Source organism: Falco rusticolus, chromosome 9 (genome assembly GCF_015220075.1).
Source record: "Falco rusticolus isolate bFalRus1 chromosome 9, bFalRus1.pri, whole genome shotgun sequence".
Lineage (NCBI taxonomy): Eukaryota > Metazoa > Chordata > Aves > Falconiformes > Falconidae > Falco > Falco rusticolus.
The window spans coordinates 44,434,341-44,450,576 of record NC_051195.1 but is presented as its reverse complement, the minus strand read 5'-3'; the positions used below and the strand labels follow the sequence as shown (position 1 = coordinate 44,450,576).

The 16,236-nt window shown below is 46.8% G+C and overlaps 1 protein-coding gene across 1 annotated transcript in view; it reads left to right on the top strand.

Moving 5' to 3' along the window:
- Positions 1-6,381: 6,381 nt before the first annotated feature.
- CACNA1B (calcium voltage-gated channel subunit alpha1 B) overlaps positions 6,382-16,236 on the top strand; it is a 300,338-nt gene continuing 290,483 nt past the window's right edge. The window contains exons 1-3 of the mRNA XM_037399979.1: positions 6,382-6,709; positions 8,873-8,978; positions 15,450-15,589. Coding sequence (XP_037255876.1) covers positions 6,450-6,709; positions 8,873-8,978; positions 15,450-15,589 — 506 coding nt within the window. The 5' untranslated portion in view covers positions 6,382-6,449. The remainder of the gene's footprint in view (positions 6,710-8,872; positions 8,979-15,449; positions 15,590-16,236) is intronic.

Here is a 16,236-nt window from a genome sequence, read left to right as displayed (position 1 = left end):
TTTATTTTTAGTGCATGAAAATACTGTAGAGGTTACCTGTTCCCCCGACATGACCTCCCTCAGAGACTTCGCATACACACATGCCTAATTATTGCAGATGTCAGGAGCAGAAACACCCACAGAAGCTGCAGGTGCCCAGAAAGCAAACGATCATCCTCCTTAGTTTTAGAATATGAACTTTCACAGCAACAGCCACCCTACAACTGAGGAAGAAGAAGGCTTTGCAATGTGTTATTCTTGTTGTGTAATATTGTTCTTCTGTCCCCAAGTTCTTCAAAACTTTAGAGGCACTTGGGAAAGGGGCCTTCCTACAATTTGTCATTGGGCATCTCAACCCAAAACTTGGCAGCTATAAACACTGAGCTGTTTGCCTGTGTGTTCGTTTCTCCATATTTTCTCTCTTTATGCCTGTAGAACTTCTCTTGCCCGTCACTGAGAAGATGACAAGCTCTTGGTCCTTAATCAACCTGTGTTCAATAATAATCCTGAAAATAATTCAGGAAAAGTGTGATTCCTTTTGCAGTGTGATTTGACATGTACCTGATGCGCTGGGAGCTTTGCAATAATATACAGCAGGCATCTGTGGGGGCAAGTACAGACACTGCTCAGTTTATATGGAAAGGAAACTGGGAGAAGCTGTCTTCTGCTTGCTTTAACCTTTGGGCAAGTGACTGATGAAATTCCAAAACTTCTCTGACTTTCCTTTGCCAGCCCATCTGGCTCCTGATCTGGACCAGTAGATTTCTGGTGCTTTATCAGTCCTTATGATATTTCTCACTCTTGGATTTCAAGAGTGATGCTCATGCAGAGCTGAGCCTCTACGTTACTCTAGTTTGTCTAAAGTCAGATTTGAAAAGGTGTTTCAACACTAGATGTTGAGAAGCTGAGAAGCATCTAGGCAGATTTTCAGAAGAGTCTAAGCAGAGGACAGACCTGAATCTTAAGGAGGATTAGATGTCTAACCATTTTGTGCCACAGACATATATATACTGAAAGACAGACTAAAGCTTACCTAGTCCCCCTCTCTGGTGATCAAGTCCTCAGCTGAACTGAGGTCTGAAGCAATGGAAAAAAAAGTGTGAACTTGTTGCCTTTCCCTGCTGGCTGGTCAGTCTTGGAGACCAGTCGTGTAGAAATTATCTTAGAAATGCCACAAAGAATAAAAGTATGAAGCCTGATGTGAAAATAGTACTTTTTATCCATCATTTTATCAGAATTCCCCTGCTCCGAGCACTGGGTACATGTAGGCAGGTTGCTTTTCCACAGAGTAAACACTGTTATGGTGTTGCTGGGGCTGGAATGTGGTGCACTGACACTGTAAGTGGGACACTGGGCACCAGACAGGAGGTTTCTTGTCTGTCTTCAACGCACAGACAACCTTGCTTCACTGTGTCTTGTGAATTCATGGCTCTATTGCTGTGAATTTTCTAGTGTGGTGTTTTTCAGACTTTGATCCTGCTTGTTGAAGCACTTTCTGAGTAGACTGCCTGGCTATTTAACTACCTGGGACATGAAACAAAGGTGCCAGCGGACTTAATTGCACTAACTTCTTCCACAGTCAAGTAACGGCTGCTGGGTTTTGTGTCATGGTCTGTCTACAAAGGAATTAAGTTCAGTAGAAACAGAGTAAGTGCAACTGCTCTTGGCTCCTGGTGTTCATTCAGGGTTAAGAGGTGATGTGGGGAAGGTGCTGAGCTGGCACTCATGGTACCTGATTTCCCTCCATGACCCGCTGTGTGTTTGCAAGCACCGTGACTCTGTTTCCTTTTCCTCCATTTTAATGGTTTAGACTAAGCTCTTGTAAATAATAAGCCTGATCTGATCTGATCTGATCTGGGCTGGGAAAGCAGTGTGGTGCTGTGGCCTTGGGATGGTGCTAGCTTGGAGGTTTTTGCGCCCCATCATGCAGAGATGAAACTGCCACGCCAGCCAGCTGCAGCCCAGGGGCTTTGCTATCCATACCCCCAGCCCAACTGATGAACTCCCAGGAGCAGGGTGCCTCCTACTCTGCACTTGTGCAGCAGCTAAGGGTAATTGGCCCCAGTAGTTTAGGACATGATTACAGATGACACCACAATCATGACGTGTGTGTAGGAGGAGCTGTGTCTTCATGAGGCCTCTCTTTCCCTTTGTCCACTCTTTTATCCTTTTATTCTTTTGCATAATAACACTGCATCTTCTGGCAGACTCAAGCACCAATCTTTAACAGTTTTCTCTACATGCATCACAGCAGGGTTTTCCTCTAGCACAGCTGGAGTGAAACGTGTGCATGCAAGTGAGGAGAGCAGGATTCACTGGCTGCTCCATATGCTGCTTTTCTTGGCCTGGAGCTGTGGACCTTCCTGTGGGCTAGAAGGTGATGTGAAGTCTGTGGTGTTTGTTTGTTTTTTAAAGGAAAGAAGCTAGTGGGAGCTGCTCTGTTTGAGAATAGCCTGGGTTCAGAGCTTCAAGGTGTGTGGGACTGAGGTGGCTGCTCTGTTCCTCAGTCTTGCAAATTCTGAGAGCAAATAACAGCCTACCTACAGTTCTCTGATCCCTGAACTCACCTGGGCACAGGGAGTGCCGGGAAACCTTGGCTTTCCCTCTGAGCTGCTCAAGGGGACCAGGACCCAGGGGAGTCAGAGTGTGGTGGGAGTCCCTTCCTCTCTTAAAGGAAGAAATCTTACTTTCCTGCTGCTGTTTCTGCAAATGTATCCCTCCTAACCTGCTCAGTGGGGGATGACAGCTGAGGGGATGCTGGGATAATGTCCCTAAATTTTAGCTACAGTCCCTTATATAGAGTACCTGTGCTCATGTCTCTGGAGCACAGCAAGTTGGAAGTCTACTTCGTGGTTCAACCAGAAAACCTCCCAGAGATGGATCCAGACTGTCCCAAGCGTCCCCATGAGCTGCTTTGCCACAGCAAATAAATAGTGCCACTGGTGCATGCCATGATCTAGGTGTCCCAGTCATCTGACATGCAAAGACCTGCAGTATTGTACTATTTTTCCCTGCCCTGTCTCAGCAAGGCAGGCTTTGCCTTTCCAGGTGGAAGTGCTGCTCCATTAAGCCCAGTCACCCGCCTCAGGCTTGGTGCCTGGGATGGGGGTGAAAGTCCAGGGAAATGCTTGGCTGCCTGGCCAAGCTGCTCAGCAAGAAGGAAGGCTCCTTGCTGAAGCCAAGACAGCCAGTGCTGGAGAGCAGTGTGATATGCTCACCTCTGTCTTCGGGGTTTATGAGGAGTTACTCATGACCAAATCCATTTTTAGAACTTGCCATAAAATGCTCTTTGCCCTCCTGTAGTGGTAGATTATAGATGTCTGACCTGTTTCAGTGCTCTAAATTTTTTGCTTTCTCTTAACTCCCCTGCTCTTTTCATAATCTTAAAAAGGCCAAATAAATCCTGATGCTTCCCCTCTCAAAGCTAAATAATCCTGCAATTGCAATCTCCTTCTTGTCTTTAAGACTTTCAATGCTTAAAATCTGTGTGATCTTCCCTATGGTGTGTGTGTGTGGGAAAAAAAAAAGGAAGAAGCCCTGAGCATGCATATTGAGAAAAGGGCAAACTGGTTTATAGCGCATCCCCATGACATGCTCGCATCATTTTCTTGCCGTCACAAACACCCCCACCACCCTGTCTGCTGACTTCACTGCAATGCCATGGTGGGGAGTTTGTTCCTGGGAGAGGCAGGATGGTTTGGTGGCTCTAGGAGTTTTACCTGATTCTTAATCCCACCTGAGGCAGAAGACAGCACTTTTTTTTTTTTTTTTTTTTTAACTTTTCAGATCTGTCATGTCATTCATCCACCCTCCCCATTTTGCAAACACAGAAGGATGCAGACATGAAGATTTTGGAAACCAATTTATTTCTTTTTTTCTGGATGATGATTTCCATCAGAAGAGGTGGGGGATTACTGAAAATGGCATTTCCCCTTCTAGTGACTGCTGATAAAAAGAGCCAGATTTTTCCACTGAAAACCACAAGACCACAGAATATATTAGATTTAGTGACCAGAAGCAGAGAAGTGAAAAATTTAGACAACTAAATAAATCAGCTGGGGGAAACTTGATTTCCAGATGAAAAAATGAATTCATTATAGAAAAAATGCAGTGAGAATGAAAATGTTTTTAGGGGAAACTTTAAAGAAAAAAAACCCCAACATTCCTCTGCTCTGTTCAGCCTGTGAGTGCCCCACATGCTCCTCCTCCCTCCACAAAATAAAGAAACTTTCCCTCATGAGCCAGTTGTGTGGATCAGCTCCGCGGTGCTTGGGGGTGAAGGCTGACAGGAGGAAACATTTTAATCTCTGCCCAGGGTCTGCTCGAGTGTAACAGGGATCCTGAGCCAGCAGGAGCTGGAGCAGCCTGGTGGCAGCCAAAGCATGAGGCCTCGTTTCCCAAAGTCTTCAGCTTCTTTCTCCAGGTAAAGCTTCTCCCAAAACCTCCAGCACTCAATTTAATCTGCAAATTACCCAAACCTGGGGTTTGGAGAAAGTCCTCTTATTGTATTCCCAGCATGTGCATGGGAAGGCAACATCCATACCGGAGCTTCTTGCTGATCTTTCAATTGCTGATCAATTCCCAGGGCTTTGCAGAAACGGTGTGGCCACGTTCGCGTCGGGGCGGTTGGTGGCTGTTCCTGTACCAGACCCTCAAGGCAGCAGGTTGTGATGCGCCTTCCTCCCTTGCTGCTTCCTTCTGTGGCTCCTTGGGTTAGTGCTGTTGCTGGGTCACCTTGGCAGCCAGTGCTGCCTCCGAGGGTATCTTCTGGCTGTGCTGTGGTGTGAGAAAGCCCTTCAGATGCCAAACCCCTGGGTAAGAAACCACTTTCTTCTGGGGAGTCACCCTCTGGATATTGCCAGCCCTTATTTGTGCCATTTGTGGATGTTGCCAGCCCTCTTGCAGTCTGCTGAAGCCAACAGATATTATTGCTACAGATTTGCCTAGTTGGTGCGTTGGTTTTGAACTGAGATGGCTTGGATGACTAAGGCAAAACCCACATTATCAGCAAAGTCCAGGGTTTCCTTTCTGTGGGAGAAGTGACAATGCCCCTCTGTGACTACCCTGACTTCTCTGGAGGGTTCCTTCTAAAAGTTAATAGTTTGTATTCCAGATTTAGCCTAAATGGGAAAGCATGTCCTCACCAGCTGCTGCAGTGCCTGTTGACGTGAGGCGCTCCAGGAACGAGGAGGAGTTAGCTTTCTGACTTGTGCTGGATGGAAGCAACAGAGGGTGTTGGAATAAACAGGATTAAAGGATTTCATCCATACGTACAGGATTAAAGGTATCCAGTGCCCTGCCGGAGTCATGCAAACCAAGGAGAAACAAAGTAACTTGTCCAGAAGGGCACAGCTCTGTTCCAGTCCAGCCTGTGTGCACCAATCCTGCACCACCTGGGCCCCCTGTGCTGGTGCGGGGGCTCATCCCCCCCTTCTGTCCTTGCCACGGGTCCTGGGGCTGGATCTGGAATGAGCACCCCCATCACCCCACACCCCAGCTCCCTGCCTAACATATCCCCACCCCCATTGCCCCCAGACTCCCCCTGGGGGTTCTGGGGGCAGGGGGCAGGGGACGGGTCCTGCCGCGTCTGGGGGCACCCCCGGCTTCAGCAGCTGGGCAATGCACGTCTGGCCAGCGCACACCTGCGCAGCGGCGCGCAGGGGCAGCTTCGCCTGTCCTGTTCCCCCTCCCCAGACAGCGGCACCCCGCGGCCGGGGCTTTGCGCGCCCGCGGAGCCCTGCGCAGGGGGCGGGGGTCGATCCCTCCTTCCCCGCGGGGAGTGGCCGCGGCTCGGCTGTATTTATCGGGGTGGGCGGCGGCGGCCGGGCCGGCTCCATCCCTGCCTGCCATCCCTTCATCCCTGTCTTCCTCCATCCCTGCCTGCCGTCCCTGCCTCCCTGCATCCCTGCCCGCCTCCCGGTGCCGGTGACTGGAGCGGGCGGAGCCGCGGCGGCCGATTGGCTCCGGGCATCACATGCGGCGGGGCCGTGCCGAGCCGGGCTGGGCTGGGCCGGGCCGGGTTGGGCTGGGCTGGGCACGGCGGAGCGCTCCCGCGGCGGGCACGGCAGCAGCGCAGCCCCTTCCCAGCCCAGCGCTCCGCCGGCTTCCGCGGAAGGGAGCGCGGCCGCCTGCCCCCCGCCGCCAGCCCCCCGCCGCCCCGGCCATGAGGTCGGGCCGGAGAGACGGCACCGGTGCGGGGAGGTGAGCGGAGCCCCGGCGCCTGCCTCCCACCCCCGGGCAGCCACAGCGGCGGGGAAGCAGAGGGGGTGGAGGAAGGGAAAGGGATTATTTTTCTCTCTTTTTTTTTTTTTTTTTTTTTTTTTGTAAATCAATTTATATATTTTGCCGCGATCAATCCCGATCCCGCAACTGAAGCCCCCGGAGGGAGAAGTGCTGCGCGCTGTGATGCGTCTTCCTCTCGCCTCGGCTGCCAGTTTGGATTGTAGCGCCCGGCTCCGTGCACTGAGAGGATGGCTCGGTTTGGGGATGATCTGCCAACCCGCTATGGAGGTGGAGGGCCGGCCGGGGCTGGAAGAGGGAGCAGCCGGCAAGGTGGCCCCCAAGCCGGCCAAAGGATGTATAAACAGTCGATGGCTCAGAGGGCCAGGACTATGGCTCTCTACAACCCCATCCCTGTCAAACAGAACTGCTTCACAGTCAACAGATCCCTCTTCATCTTCAGTGAAGATAATGTTATACGGAAATACGCCAAGAGAATAACAGAATGGCCATATCCTTTCAGGGAGGGTGTGTGGGCATGGTGGGGAAGGTGGGGAGGGAGACCAGGGGAAAGAGACACCCCCCTCTCGGCAGCTGAGGATGAGTGTCTGGTGCTAATGTAGACGTGCATGTGTGAGCCAGTGTGTGTAACGGGTGTGTGTGACAGGGATCCGTGTGTCCGACATAATGTATGGCCGTGTAGCTGGGTATCACAGGAAATTGCTTCTGTGGGAACGCAGAGCGTGCTTTCGACTATGCCAGGGGTGTGTGTAAGACATACGTGCATGTTGGTGTGTGCTTAGGTATGAGAGATACAGTTGCATAGATCTACATTTCCTACAATTGAAGCCAAATGTGAAGGGTTCTGTGAGATTCAGGATAATGTATCCTGATTCTTATTTCCATCTTAGAGCCTTTCAACTCTTCTTTCTCACTCTGAATAAAAGAAGGAACATGGGATAAAAATGGTGACACCTTGGCATTAAAGCTGCATTGATAGTAGGGACATTGATAGCCAAGATATCTTATGAATCCCATTAATACAATCATTGCAGCTAGGTTTTTAGTGGATCACCTTCTGAATCCTGAATTAAAATCAACACGAATCTTGTCACTTTGGTTAGGTGTATAGCCAAAGCTTAGGCTGTACTAAAAAAAAAAAAAAATAAAAAAGAAAAGCTTTGTGGCAGAGAGAGGTAGTAAGTGGAGAGAGGGATCATCTGCTGTGTTGTGAAAGGGGCAGATGCTTTCTGTCTCAGAACCAGCTCCCAGGCCAAGTGAGCTGCAGAGATCTTCCTCAGAAGGGGGCTTTGCTTGTAATGATGCACACAGTGGGGTTGTAAGCCATGGGAGAAGGGAAACAGCCTATTTGAGGTTACCAGGGAGTAGATATAGTGTGTGTGTGCGCGTGTGTGCATACAGGAGTGCATTACACTGGCGATCTCAAGGGAGCTGGTTGTTTTCTTTTCATTTGATATCACACACCTATTAATCCTCAGCTACCAGCAGCCAGGCCTCCTCTCAGCCTCCTAGCAACACTTTCAATTGCCACAGAGGCCAGCTCCAGTTCAGGCTTCCCCAGTTTTCACTTCCTGAGGGGCTAACAGGAAAAAAACCCACACCAGTAGAGTGAATGCACTTCCCTTCCCCCTGAACACACCCGCACATATTGATTTTTCTGTCCGTATTATAACATCGCAGAGATTGCTGTAGCTCCTTATCCGTTGCTCCTTCCCTGCATTCAAGTCGGGATAAACAGGCCCCAAAGCTCCGGTGGCAGGCAGAGCATCGCCCTTCCTGCAAGGGTAGGCGCAGTCTCTCCCTCTCCTCCTGCCCCTCGGGCGGCCGGCCTGCGTCTGTCTGCCGAGGTGTGGGGGGACCCACAGCGCTGCGGAGCCGCGGGCCGGGCCGGCAGCGCGCCCCACGCCGGAGCCGCGCCGGGCGGGCGGGGCAGGGCGCTGTCCGCGGTGCTGAGCGCGGCTGCCCGCGGAGCTGCCCACGGTGCTGAGCGGAGCCGTCCTTGGTGCTGGGTGCAGCTGTCCGTGGTGCTGAGCGGAGCCCCGGCGTCCCGCCGCCGCCCGCGCTCCGCCCGGGGAGAGCCGGGGCTCGTCACAGCTCCGCGCTGGAGGCGACGGCGAGGGGCAGGGGGCTGCCTGGCGCCGGGTTCACCGTCCCTGGGGTCCCTTCCCCGGGGTCCCTTCCTCGCACATCCCCACATCGCGCCGGCGGTTATTCTCTGTAGACACTCTAAATTGAACTTTTCTAGCCCATCGCTTATTTTCACTATGCACTCCAGTTAAACGGCAGGGAATTTCTGAAGAATAATTCAGCAGATGGCATTCAACTGTATAATCTATTTTGGGGCAGTTTAGCTTATTGGTGTCATTTAAAAATTATTAATAGCTTTTTGTTTCCTTTGGACCATTTGCTTTCTTGCTCCCAAATTTCCTGAGCAGCTTAGGTTCTAAGTCACTAACTTTCTCAAAGAAGAGAGCCATTTTCCTATTTCCAAAGTCATTGCAGAAAGAACTGAGGAAGACAAGGAAACTAAATGTCTTCAAAAAAGACGAGAGATCTTAGAACGCTCAACTAATGTAACTGTTTAGGTAGAAATGGGAATTGAATGAGTTTCTCCTTGTGTTGTCTAGTGTATTCTTTAACTTCTGGTCCCCACTCCATTTGAATACATGATTTTAGCTACAATCATAGCCAATTGTATTGTGCTGGCTCTGGAACAACATTTGCCAGATGGAGACAAGACACCTATGTCAGAGAGATTGGTGAGTTGTATTCACTTATTCACTTTTTTTTTTTTTTTTTTTTTTTTTTTCTGGGCTAATACAAAAGCAGTAAGTTACCTAAAGCTGCAAGTGCTTGTATCTGTTTTAAATATCCACATGTAAACAAACAGGCATTGACCTGACAATCAGAAAAGATAAGTCAGTGACAACAAGTATAACTCTGACCTCCCAATGCCATCTTCACAAGAATGCTTCATCACTCTAACCAGCCCTGCCCCGTTGCAGAAGAGCTGAATCTTACATTATGATTAGAAGAGCAGCAAACTCAGATTGTCTATAAACCAAGACAGGAAGGGACTGCCAAATGCTCAGAATTATCTGTAGAATCAAATGAACTTCTGTGATATTTTCCCAGGAAGTGGTAGAACAGAGTAACCTTTTAGGTTTGTATGTCTTACAGCTATCTTCCTGATACAGCATTTATCAAGGACCCTACAAAGCAAACTTTAGGTTTAGATGATTACACTTCCCTTTCAAAAAAAAGAAACCAACTTACAGAAGAAAATAATTTACCTGCAGGGTTTATGTTAATGAGCCAAATTAGCTTATTTCAAAAGAAAATACAAGAATAGCTTCAAAATCATTCATCCATTTATCATCACTGTAGGAAAGATAGGTAGTATTACTTTTACTTTTTTTCCCACTGTTAATGATCTGGAATGTCTTTCATGCCTAAATGCATTAATCCTGATGCATGTTCAAAGGGTAAATAAAAATGGATCCATATGTGTTTTACATGTAGATATCAAATTACGCAAGCAAAGATAATATTAGGCTTGCTGCCAAAAGCTAGAGCCTCTGAATGCTGGTTGCTGCAGTTTCCAGGGTTGGTCCATACCAGTGGGCAACTCTCACAATCTTATTCTTCAGAAACAGGAAAAAGTGTGTAAGTGATAGATCTAGAAAGAGCTTCAGAGTCAGCTAGTTGATACTGCCCACCTACATTGTGTTTGCTTAGCCTCTGAATTATTTCTACTTAAGAAGAGATAAGGAAAAAATCAGAGAACACGCATGTATGTTGATCTTTCTGCCATTAACACATCTTCGTATGTTTTGGGGTTCGCTAGTAAAGCAAACCTGGGCTTGTGAGAAAAGCACAGATTTAGACCCAGGGCAGTGATTGAGAGCTGGGAAATGCCTTCCATAGTTATATGGACTAGTGAAGGAGAAAAGTAGTTTTGTGGATGTTCTGGTTTGGTAACCCTTTGGTGATATGTTCTTTTAAGCAGCAGTGGGTATGGTTAGCACATTGTTTCTGTGTTCCTCTATGTCACTAGATACGTAAGGGGATCCTAGATTGTTTTTTATTGGTCCTTTCCCCCCTTTTATTAATTTCATTTTACAACACACACACCTTCAGTTCCTGCCCAAATCGTTCCAGAGGGTGGCACTGGCATTACCACCCAAGAGTGTAAGACAACTGTATGAATTCAGTGCACAGTCTCCAGCTTGCTGGCTCTGCCTTGGTGATGAAGGAAGAATTAACCCCTGAGTTTTGTCCCAAACACTGCTGTGCAGCATTGTCTTTGATCCAGACATTCTGGAGCCATTTTCACTACACCACATTTTCAACTCTGAAGGTTTATCATACCCTTTATCAAATCCTCTGAAGGGGTTTATCATAGAATAACACGTATGCTGGACAGATTAAGCATTGTGAGTAAGAAAACCTGTCTTCTGGTTTTCAAAGTAAAACTTCTTTAGAATGCTCCTGCTGCTTCCATAAACCGTAAGTTTCACTGAGAATGTTACAAATCCTTGCCAAACCAGAGTGGGCAAACGTTCCCATACATTTACAGGTTTGTTGAGCCAAATTGTAAGTCCATGCACAACAGCAGGTGCTTTATTGCTGTCTTTGGCAGGAATGGAATGGGGCTTTTTTTGGTTAATGATAGATGGATATACCTTTCCTTCTCCTGGGTTCATTAAAATCTCCAAATTGGAGTGAGGGCTCATGACTGAAGAGCTAATCATATCTTAAGGTATGAGATGTACATCACAAGCCATTTGTGACTGGGAGGTGTAGGCAGAGTTGCTGAAGGAAAATCAAAGCTTCCCGGATACTTTGTGCCACATATACAAAGACAAAAAAATCTCAAGATTGTCTTTTTTTTAAATCTGAGGAAAAGACGGAGGACTTGATACAAACATTTTCATTATTTTTCTCTTTTAATCAAAATTTTCGTCTATGAATCTTTCAAGAGATCCAAGGTATTAACCTGCAGTGCAGTCTCACTTGGCTGTTTTCTGTGCTCATGTTACTTGCCAAGCAGGGTTAATTAAACACATGGGAAGAGCAAGTGATGTCTCAGTATATGCAATATTTCAAGAATTGGAGTGGCTGAGTTATGAGTAATCTTTCTTTGTCCATTTTCTGTATGTAGTTTGTAGAATGGAAAAGGATCACTCGGCTCTAGGATGGAAAGTCTGATCAAAACCAGGGCTCTGAAAAAACACCGTCTGGTGGTCAAAGCATTTAGTGGTGAACTGGAGCATGGACTTCAAGTCCTTACTCTTCAGACAAGAGAAATAAGCTCATTCTTCCAGTAGCAGCAGAATGGCCTACCCCCTAAGGGCTTGCCTGCTCTGAGCTGTGAGCCTCGCATGCTTTGGCTGCTGGAAGTGTTTATTTCACATCAGTAATTATCCACTGGAACAGAGATGCTACAGACTTGCTACTGTCCATCTCAGCTGAAAGCCTTAGCCAATAGGTTGTAGAGTCGGTCCCTCTCTCTATCCGAATAAATATTGCGCTGTTTGTATACAATGAAGTGATGGCAGCTGAAAAGATGCTGAGGGAGTTGTGCTGAGTAGCCCAGAGCCTGCTGGTGAGAGATCCAAATGCGGGAATGTGAGCTTCACATCTATGCCCTGAGTGGCCTTGCAGGTGGATGTCTTGTTCATGATGCTCTTGGCTCTCCAGGCTGAGGCATGCTCATTCTCCCTGTCTCCTTCCTAATTTCTCATTTTTTCATGAGGCACTTCAGTAGACCATAGATTTGTCCCAGCCTGATGGAGGCGATATCAGAACTTGCAGGATGGGAAATTTATTTTCTGCCCCGTTCTGGGGCACACCCTGTTTGAAGACACCAGTGGGTCTGTAGGATGTTCATCTGCATGCCAGGGCTCCGAGTGTTTGGCTTCCCTGGGTGTTTTTGATGTGAGGGCAGACTATAACTTTTCTCAGACATTCAGCATGACAGCTCTTGCACTTTACTAATGGATTTAATTTTTTATCCTATCCACAGCCGCTTCGTGCAGTCATATGCGAACTGTTCATATTAACCTTTGCATGAACAAAGCCCTACACACCCAAACCGATCAAGGCTGTCACATCCAAAGGCCAAGGAAAGACACTAGGACATGGACTAGGAATAGTAATGACTTTCCAGACTCAGAAGTTGTTTCTGATCTGAAACATATTGATTAAATGTGTGTTTGGCCCAGCCTCAAGCTTCGCTGTGTCCACAGCAAACAACCTGCTAGCACAGCTCTGGCTGCTACCCAGAATCTCCACCCTCCTTTCAGGCATGCACAGCGATACTCTTCATCACCTGCTTTCCCACTCCTGAACCCAAGCAGCAACACAGCCTCCTGTCTGAAGGGGCTGCAGGACACCCTGGCAGCAGGGTTTCTGAGCTGACAGCAGTGTCACTTCAGTGCTGCGCAGGGCATCACACCTGTGTCCTTGCCCTCCAGCTCCTTCCCTTGCACAGAGTCAAGTGAACCCTTTTTTTTCAGCAGCAGACCCCACTACCTAATGGGGCATACATTTTATTTTTCAGCCTGTTGTTACTGCTTTGATTCTTAGGCTAAATTAGTGTCAGTTTAGATAAGCTTTAGTAAAGACCCTCTTTCTATCCCCTCTTATTTCCCCAGCTACTAACTGCCAACCTTAGAGATGGGAGTTTTCCTTTGACCCACTTCCTTAGAGCTCTGTGTAGTCCTAGCTTTGGGAATAGCATATTCTATCAAACCCTTGAGTACCTGAAGCCTGGCTTTTTAAAGCTGGGAGCTGTAATCACAAGGCACCTGACCTAGATTGAGCATACGACTGGTAGCAGAGTAGATACAAGGCTTCCAGGAAGTGAGGGAGTTAGTGAGGGGGAGTGTATGTGGGTAAAGGTGTGTTTTTTTTCTGGTGTGTGTTAGAAGAGCTGTTTTTAGAAGCATGCTAGTAGCTGTGGGATGGAAACATAGGCTGGGCTAGGAGACCTTTGTTTGCAAAGACTTGGTGTACTTGTTGAACTAGGAGGTGTGGGGTTGGAGAGCATGCAGTCTAGGCTGTCAGAGTGCTCCTGTGTGCAGAAAGGAAAGCAGAGGAGCAGTAAGGTAACTTTTCCTGAAATCACAGCTGATGATTTCTGACCTCTCTTCTTCTTCTTCCCCATTTTCTGTGCTGGGTTGGAGTCCCAGGATGCCTCTAGACCTTCCTGTGGAGAAACTTCTGGAAGAAGACTCTTATTGTAGGGTTTTTGTTGAAGGTCACGAAAACAACCATGGCCTTGCTTTGTTCCTGTTTCTCTGCGGGTAAATAGTACTGACATGGGCAGCTGAGTTTCTCAGTCTGTCAGCAGCAGCTTCTGTGTCCTCTGAGCAGTGTCAGGAAAGCTCTGTGGAGGAGCAGAGGGCTTGGAGGTGCTGCTGTTTGTGGAAACACTTCTTTGGCTGGAGGAGAAGCTAGTTATGGGTTTGGTTTTCTGTCGTTCTGCCCTCCCCCGTTTCAGCCGAAGGCCTGTAGTGTGAGGTCAGCAGCTGCCCACTCTGTGCTGCTGTCTGGTCAGGCGGTGTTTGTGTGGGTGATCTGCAGGTGACTGGTCATCTCGCTTGGCTGTAGGGGAACGGGGGGTGAAGTTGCTGGGCCTGTGAGTTTAGGAATGGTGGAGAGGAGTAGAGACAGGGTGAGAGATGAAGTATATGGAGCAGGTGGGGTCACTGAGGTGTGTAGGGATGCAGGGTGCTGCTTTGTAGGGAACAAAACTTTAATTCAGGTAATGATGAAAAAGCTTGTCCTGAAGTAGCACTTTGCAACAACTTGGAGATACCTTCAGTGATTAAAGTTTTGTGGCTGACTTGCTGAGGATGCACTAAGTGTGTAAGCCCCTTTGGGAAGGGCATGCTATTATATGGGCCTCCTAGGTGTGCAAATCCTGGCTTTCTCTTGCAAGTACTATGCCTAAAGCATGGCTCTGTGTGCCAGTGCTGGGTCAGAGTTGAGCAAGAGTTGTCATGCTTGTAAAAAAATTCTTGTATCAAAACTGCTTTCTTTGTTCTGTGGCCACAAGACTTGACATTCATGTTCTTTTTGTATAAAAGAAAGAAAATTACCTTTTTTCATCAGTAGAATTAAAAGTGTAAACAGCTGTGCATCAAACGGCAGCTCAGCTCTTTGGCTGTGATGGTCAGAAATGTCAAAGCCACTGCAACAAAGATTTCTTATCTCTTAATTTGGGGGTTTGCTTCCTTTGGGTAGGGCTGCTTTACTTCCATTGACTTCAGCTGAAAACAGAGATCTAAGGCACATTTGAAAGTTGGTTACAGGTGCCAAATGTAATTAACATGTTCTTGAAATTGATGCCCCTTGCTTTCACCTTTTGCTTTGTTCCTGCCTACGTCTTCCTTCCAAATGTGAGTGCTTCCATTTGGCATTGAAATTCTTATCGATATAGTACAATACTGAGGGATCTGGTGCCATAGATGGAAAAAAAAAAAAAGATTTAGTAAAACTGTGGAGACTAAAAAGCTTGATTTTTGCCTCTAGTGAGTTAGGATGTGAAACTGTGATCCTGTGGTACGCTTTAGTCTGCGCCACGGGGCTGAGCCACAAGCCTTACTGCTTCTGCTGTCAGTGGAAGGGAGTGGGGGTTTCTCCCTGAATCAGATACAATGAAAGGAAAACAAATGAGACTGCAGCTGTGGAAACTGATAAAATGGAGGAGAAAGAGTGAAGGAAGAACCGATGGAATAAATGATAAGTAAATAATTTCCTACCAGTGTTTGCAAACTTGCTGTGCTGGCTGTTATTCCCTAAGATATCCTCCTCTTTAAGTTTCCTGCATGAATTGTAAAGCACATTTTTTTTTTCTTCCATGTCAATAGCTACAGAAATATGTGATCTCAAGTTTAAATATACCCTTAGAGCAAAACTCAGTATTAAAATTCCCTCCAGAATACTGAGTAAATGTAAAAAGTGTAGGGTGAAGTCATCAGAGTAAAGGCAAATGGAATTTCCAATGTGAAAAAACAAATTTACCTTTAGAGAAATAGTAACGAAATTCTCAAATTCTTCCCTGTGCTTAGTTCCAGTAAACTTAAACTTCTGGTTTTGGGTCTGTTCAGAGAGCTGAAAAGGTTGTGAAGTTGGTGCACATAGTTGTTCATATGGTTCTTGCTTTTAGTGCAGAAGCATAGGTATCTCCTTGACACCTCTGATTTTTGTTTTTTTTTCAGGATGACACTGAGCCGTACTTTATTGGAATATTTTGTTTTGAAGCTGGTATAAAGATCATCGCTCTGGGGTTTGTTTTTCATAAAGGCTCTTACCTTCGAAATGGTTGGAACGTGATGGATTTTGTTGTGGTCCTCACAGGGTAAGTGACCTCCTCTTGCTCTAAGTTTAAAGGGGTCTCTTGCTTTCATTTGTGTTGGTTTTTAACTGTGGGTTGGGGTGGGAGTAATTTCTATCTTTAAATAATGACTATTGTGCTGAACGAGTTGCTTTCAAAGCATCGTTTGAACCAACTAAAAGGAGGTTCCGAGGACATTTATTTGTATATGTGCTGGCATGTGTCTTATCCAGATGTGTACTGACATTTCTTGGGACTTTACAGGTTCTAATGGCCAATAGGTACTTGAACCTGATTTCAGTCAATCTATCTCCCGATGTGATAGGGTAACTTTAGAAGTCAACATGGAGTGAGCTAACAAAATTAATGTTTAAGCCATTACAACTCTGAAATCGGTGAAGTTTCTGCAGGAATGAGTTTGGTCAGCTATAAAATAACTTTTCTAAAAATAATTCAAAGAGGGTGCCTGTCTTACAAAGGATGGAGCTAAAAATCTTAACCTGTGCATTTTGTACCATGGTTTAAAATGATGTTGCTGATTTCTTTCGTGGAAATGCTTATGGTATTTCTGTTATACATTGCAACAGCTTCTGTATCTATTGATGTAAATGTAGTGTAACGCAAGTGGATAATGAAAACCTAAACATTAAGCAATGGTTATGATCTACAAA